The sequence below is a fragment of the Montipora foliosa genome, chromosome 3 (genome assembly GCF_036669935.1).
Source record: "Montipora foliosa isolate CH-2021 chromosome 3, ASM3666993v2, whole genome shotgun sequence".
Classification (NCBI taxonomy): Eukaryota; Metazoa; Cnidaria; class Anthozoa; order Scleractinia; family Acroporidae; genus Montipora; species Montipora foliosa.
Window position 1 is genome coordinate 43,245,561 of NC_090871.1, and position 6,881 is coordinate 43,252,441.

The following is a 6,881-nucleotide window of genomic DNA, read 5'->3' on the forward strand; positions in this document are numbered from 1 at the left end:
AAAGAGTATTTTAATGCAATCACTTTTAGAAACTGAATTATGTTTAATTTACATTATTATAGCCATCAAACGAAGGTTTCTTTATAGTTAAACGATCCTATAAATGAAGTCAGCACGTATCAGGACGTTTGCGATAACTTTGATACAAACACCCCTGACGCGTTTCGACTTTTTGAACTATATGTACGTAACATTTCTTCAAACCAGCGTAGGAGCAAGGTATGTCTGCCTGTCACCCCAGCCCGGGTTGCTCGATCCATGATTAGCGCTACCAGGGAAACCTATACTTAGGTTTTGGTACCTCTTAACCAGAGGTTGGCGCTAACCAGGTTTCGAACGACCGGCCTCGGGTTGCTTGTAATGTGAACCTTAAAAGCTTTTGTTTCAAACCACTCACACTCTAGCAAAGTATAAGCACCGATATTCTAGCTCCATTTATGTGATATCTCAACTACCTTTACACTTAATCAGTTCAAATAGGTAAGGTTAACTAAACCAAGGGCGCTTTCCAGTCGGTTAAAATGTCGAATAAGAAGCACATGACCTTGAAGTGTGTAACCTGCAACTCTTTTCCTTGGAACAAAGCTGGGGATTTTAGGGCATCAATTTTATGCCCAAATATGAACAAAAATAAGATCGAAGTTGCACGCGCGGGAAAATGCACGAGCTACGTTACATCCAAATAAGGAAAATTTTAAACAAAAAAAACAGAACAGTTCTGAGCCAGAGTCAAACGCTTCAAGGTCATTAGCTTTTGGTCGAATATAACGATTTTTTCTGGTTTGGTCTGGCAGAAATATTTGAACTTCCTTCGGGGGCCGCCCACTTTGAAGGGTTTGACCGGTCGGACCGAAATGCCGAATCCCGATGGAACGACTCACCACAACATCATGTCAGAATTCTCCCATTTTTACTTATACCAACGTACCGTGACTAAAGTCGTGTCTATGCAACGGAAAACAGGTTTTTGTTGGTTCGATGGAATTTCCAAAAATTAAGGCTGAAATTCTTGTTCAATGGAAATCACTCCAAGTTTTCTAACCTTGTAAAAGTTCTAAGAGGTTCCCTCCGAAAAGAAAAGGCTATACATGCTTCACACGAGGCCGTGTGCAGCAATGCTGATGCACAGACTCAACGTGCTAAATCTGAGAATGCCTTAACACTGTTCCTCAACGAAGAAAGCTACTTTCAGCAAAAAAAAAAACAACAACAACAATAACAATACAATACAATACAAAAAGAAGAGCAAAAAGAAGCGAAAAAAGGAAAAGGAAAAAGGACGAAGATGTCTTGTCAGCCATCTAGCGAGAGAGCTTCCCTTAATATAAACGAATTTAAAACCTGCTTAGTTGGGTGCACAAGCGGCGCTAACGGAAGGGTCAGTAAAGCACTGGCAATATGTTTACCTCATTCGTATAAATACGGGACTAGTAGACCAAATCGCCTAATTTAATGTTGTATCCAAATTAAACCCTTTGGGGATGAAACGTTTTGTTCCGAGTATTTCCATATCATTCAAATGGGAATGCTACATAAAAATGCAAATAAAACACATAATGAATTAACTCCTGAAGATCTGAATTGGGTACAAATTAAAATTGAGTTAACCGATCTAGTCTGTTGGGAACTGGTATGGGCAAACAAGATTGCAGCACAAAGGACGGCCGATATGTCCTTGATCGCATTTCCACGTCTGGGTTGACAAAGAACACCTTACGTATACGATTACGTACGGGTAATAGTAGAAACTCTCAGATTTCGGCTGCTGGCGCCATCTACATCTTAGATCCCAATTGGCTTCCATGCATCCTATTATATTGTCCATGTTGCCCCTGTTGCAAACTGCAAAATTTGCGACTGAAACTCCTGATTGCCGTATCTGTCTGGAATGAAGTCTTGGTTTACGCAAGATGGCTGCAAAATAATACTGACGTTTAGTGCGCATCACACAGGTACGATCAGCTATCAATTTTGTTCACAGCAATAGAGTTATTTGTCTGTGCAACGCCTACCCCACAGAGTACTAACCTGTATCGGTTTGGGGTCCTGAAGCACCCTGGAAATGATAAGAAATAAAAAAAAGTTGCATTTCAACTCGAAATGCGAGCTTTTATGGCCTATTCTTTCCAGGGTGCTTCAGCACCCCAAACCTATACAGGGGCCCGTTTCTCGAAAGTCCCGAAAAATTTTTGGGCCTGAAAAACGGTACCATTTGTGACTGCCAATCGCCTGTTTTGGAAAGTCGAACTTTTAGAATGTTTTCAAGGAAACAAAAAGAAAAATAATTGTGAAGTGTGACAACCTAAATCCTCTCCGTTTTTGAGATACAAAGGGAATTGTGACACCCTAGGGTAGTATTGTGTGGGGCGCATTCCTAACCGTGTTGGGGCTCTTTACTCTCGCGGGCTCAAATTTGCAATATTGGTACAAGTAAATGACTGGGTTGTGATTCCCGTAATAAGTCGCTAGTATTTCTAACCGATCACAGCCATCTTTTCGCGATAGATTGAGAGGATTAGGCCCCTTTTGCCATATCATTTATGATGGTTACATAACTTATTATGGGAAATCAACGCTCCATGAAATTAACTAGAATCGGCGTTAATTGTGTTGCGCGTTCTTTTCCGCGACGTTAATAAAGTGCAGCGATAATTTGTGCACTCTTAATTTCCATTATTTCAACCCTAATTTTGAAACCTTTCCAGACATTAATGACAATTAAAAAACAATAAAATAAGTTCAAGCTTTCGTTCTTTCCGTAAAACCTTTACATTAATTAGAATTTTGAGGACTGTTTTCTTGACCAGAGGGTTCAGGTTTGTTCAGTGATTTTTTTTTTTTTTTTTTGCATGCAGTGTTGAATAAAATCGTCCCAGTGGTCACCACCAACTGTGTCTTAATCGCGTTATTTATTTATTTGAAAGTCGTATTACATTAAATTCGCGTTAATTTGTGTCGTGTTAATTTCCAATACCAGAATTTCATGGAGCGTTAAAAGGTAACGCCCGCTGGACATCCATATCAGTTTCGAGCCTACCCATAGTGCAATGTGCCCATGTAACAAAATGTCGATTTGTTTCGCCGAAAAAGTAAGGAAACAGGTCGGAAATAACACTGGGGGGGGGGGGGGGGGCATATTTACGGATAATAAAATTATGTTGAATATTTTGGTGGAATTTCAAGCCTTGGGAACGACGTAAATGTAAAGAATCTCTTAGAAGCATCGAGTGCCGTGTTTGCATATGTATTCCCTGCTTTCTAGAGGTCTCTTTTCGTTTGCGTTGGCTAGGCTGACGAGTACTCTACGGGAAAACCAGTGTCACAGTGGAAAAAGTGCATGTCACGCCGAAGATCTTTTTGATTGCAACGTTCTTTTTGCTTGTTTGTTCGTGTTGTTGTCAATGTTGTTGTCTGATTTACCACAAACGGTTTGTAGTAAAGTCAGTCGCACAGGAACTTGGTAGCCAATTCTATTCGGACTTCAAGGGATCGAATCCAATTTTACGAGAAAAAGCACAACCACACTTAATATAATTTGGCGACAACAAGCAACTGAGAACGTTTGAGTGACGACCATAGCGGAATTATGGCTATGTTCTGTTTCGTTTTAATTGTGGTTTTAAAATGTGGGTCTCAGCGAGTCGTCAGTGTCTCTAGGTGATTCGCATCTACGTCCGAGGCACTACTTTAAGGCAAGATCACGCCACTGAGGATCCTGTAGATTTTCAGATTTTTATTCGTACTAGCTGCTCGATCGATATGTCGTTGAACTAGTCGACTGAAAGGAAAATATTACAGAAGTAGATTAATGTTTTGGAATGCCGGCGATAGGCTAAAAGAAGAATGCAACTGATTTCTTGAATATATTACAATTTGTGTCTTCTAATCTACAGGATCTTATGGTTTGAATGCAACTGATTTCTTGAATATATTACAATTTGTGTCTTCTAATCTACAGGATCTTATGGTTTGATTTCTTCTATTGATTGTCTTTAACGTTCTTGATCGGAGGAAAGTGAAAAAGTAATTTGTGCGTTTGCAGTTTCGATTTATATATTTCTGAATTTCTAATTAGTTGTCACCTTTCAACTCATGCAAACTTGCTGTGGTAAATAAAATTGCAAATATAGTTCCATACATTAAAACGGTAGTAGCCAAAACGCGGGGCCGGGGCCGGGGTCGGGGTGTCTTTTATTCCAAATTTTTTTGTTTCAATTTTTGACGTTATTCTCCTGTAATGTTATATTCGAAAGTTCGGCATCTTTCCTTCATTTATGGTGGAAATTAGTCAAAAAAATATGGAACATACGGAAGCTACAAAAGAGACATCTTTGTTTGTTTTTCGAAATTAAGAGAATTTCAGGCTTAAATTGGAGTTTTTGCGGGGAATATACGTTAACTCCTAGAGACACTGAAGACTCGCTGAGCTCCACATTTTAAAACCGCATTTTAATATTTACTTCTTAAAAACCTCCGCAATACAATTAAAACGAAACAGAACATAGCCACAGTTCTACGATAGTCGTCACACAACGTTCTCTTTTGCTTGTTTTCGCAAAAAAGTTTTCAATGTTGTTGTGTTTTTTATAGTGATATTGGATTGGATCCCTTGACGTCCGAATAGAATTGACTAGCAAGTTCCCGTGCGACTCTGGCTTTACTACAGACCGTTTGTAGCTGAAAGACAGAAAACAACATGACATCAACACGAGCAAACGAGCAAATGAGGACGTTGCGTGACGATCATCGGGGAACTGCGATTCTAGTTTCTTTTTTACTTGGTTGCCTATGGCAAACCCAGTCGAGGTCTGCGTTTAGTTTGTTTGTTTTATTTTTATTATTATTATTTTTTTTGTTTTGTTTTTTATTTTCCGTGTCGGTAAAAGTCTTGCCTGTCACTCCCCTGGTAAGTGGTGTCTTTGTGCATAGAGCCTTCTGCGCGTATTTTCTTAGGATCGAGAGGGTAGTGGAACTGCGTAGATTTCTCTGGTAGACACAGTAGAATCATTAACTTAGCCTGCAATGGCGTCGAAAGTCATGTAACGCGAATGGCGTTTTAGTGGATCCTTAAACAACATATACCCTTATGGAGCTCAATAATGGAAAGTCAGTTGGATAAACTAGGCAGGAATCTCAAAAGCGACGAGTACTGGACTTCGACAACAATCTATCGCCCGTCGAGACGAAATCAAAGTGAGCTGTATTTTACCTGAAGTACATGGTAATTTGACACGAGTTTCTTGTCTTCACGCACGCAATGAAATAGGAAGAGGTTTTCGCCTCTAAGAGCAAATATGTTGTTTGTTTCAATAAATTTTTCGCTGGAAAAGGATTCTGTGGTATTTTCTGCCTTTGTGAATTATAATATCATGTTGTGTATTGAATTTTCGAGCTTAAGGTTGAAATGTGATATGGGAGGAGTTTTTTAGTATTGCTCTGTAAGCAGGAAGGGTTCTGTTGGAAGCGTGCTTGAGTTTCAACAAAATGAGCCCCAAAATCAGTGAAAACTTGTGACGCAGATGAATAATAAAGTAGCTGCTATTTCCAAAATGATGTAATTACCTGGTGATAAATAACGTCGTACGCGTCTTGGAGAGTAAATTTTGACTTTGCATAAACAAGAGTTGGGCGATTGTGATCTTTGTTTTGACTTCGCTCATTTCATTGTCAAACTTTATAACACTTGACAGAAAAAGAAACTTACAAAAACCCGGTATCTTGCCATCATTTGACACAGATGCTTCACTGTTTGGCGAGTAAACATGCCGCGGTAACTTAAGAGCGCCTCTCAGCAATTTTCACCTAAGACCGTGCAAGATAAAAAAAATCGAAAATTGCCAAACATTCTCACAATAAAGGCCTACGAAAACCATTTTTAGAAAAATATGTTTTAGTTTGTTTCGATAATTATTTTACCTGGACGGCGACTTTTTCGGTATCCGGCCTTGTGAGCGAGTGAAAACGACTCCAAAATGTCGCTTCTTTGAATCGCTATTTTTGAAATAACGAATGAGTAACTTGAAAATCAAAACAACATGGCACAGCTAGAATAATTCATTCACCCTTTTGCGCTGTTAACGGTACAATATACCAAAACTGGTATTTTTGACCAAATTTTAAAGCTTAACCTTTTTTAGATTGATTACAGAGTGCCAAATTTGTGCGAAATTCGACCGTCAAAAAAGCATCCTGGTACATGGCTTTCTCAAACGAGACGATATTCATCGGAATAAGCAATGTTTCTGCTGCAATTAAATTCAATAAAATTTTTGGGTAAATGAAACGGAGGATTTTTGAGGCCCAATTTCAACATGCTGTTTGTCAACAAAAGTCGACCTTTGACCACCAAAGCGGAGGCGAGGTATATTAGCTTATATTGAAATAACACACGCTAATCTCGATTTATTCACTCAACAATTCGAGACTGTAGGTTTACTGGAACTACTGTAGGTAAAATGGAACGTGTCATTGAAATTTAACTGTCTTGCTTTATTAAAGAGTGACATATTCGGTAATTAAAATAACTGACCTAAAATTGTAAAAATTTGCATACTAGTAAGACTCATTCCATTCCATATTTTTACGCAAACAAGTTTCCTTAATTCACTTTCTGAACGTACCTGCAAAACAAGCAAAGAAAGGTATCCCCCTTTATATAAGTATACGCTGGTTGGATTTTCCTCGAAGCCCTCAAACGACCATCGAACGGTCAACCAGTCGAACGCTGTGTGACCTTCGTGGGTTGTGCCGTGATTGTGTCGTCAGAGCTGTCACGCAAGAGATAAGGATAAAGCACGCGGGCTTATTCTGAGTTTGTTGGGGGAATTTGTGGCGCAAGTTCTGATAATCCAGCAAACGTACAATGCGTAACAATAGCAAAA

General features: G+C 39.2%; 1 protein-coding gene across 2 annotated transcripts in view; it reads right to left on the reverse strand.

The window, feature by feature from the left end:
* The window catches only part of LOC137994863 (uncharacterized), a 22,778-nt gene continuing 15,897 nt past the window's right edge, over window positions 1–6,881 (reverse strand). The window contains exon 6 of one of the 2 annotated variants that reach the window (XM_068840454.1): window positions 1–1,914. In XM_068840454.1, the coding sequence (XP_068696555.1) occupies window positions 1,613–1,914 (302 nt within the window). In that variant the 3' untranslated portion in view covers window positions 1–1,612. Of the gene's footprint in view, window positions 1,915–4,449; window positions 4,678–6,881 lie in introns of those variants that run through there. The other variant, XM_068840455.1, reaches the window with a different exon arrangement.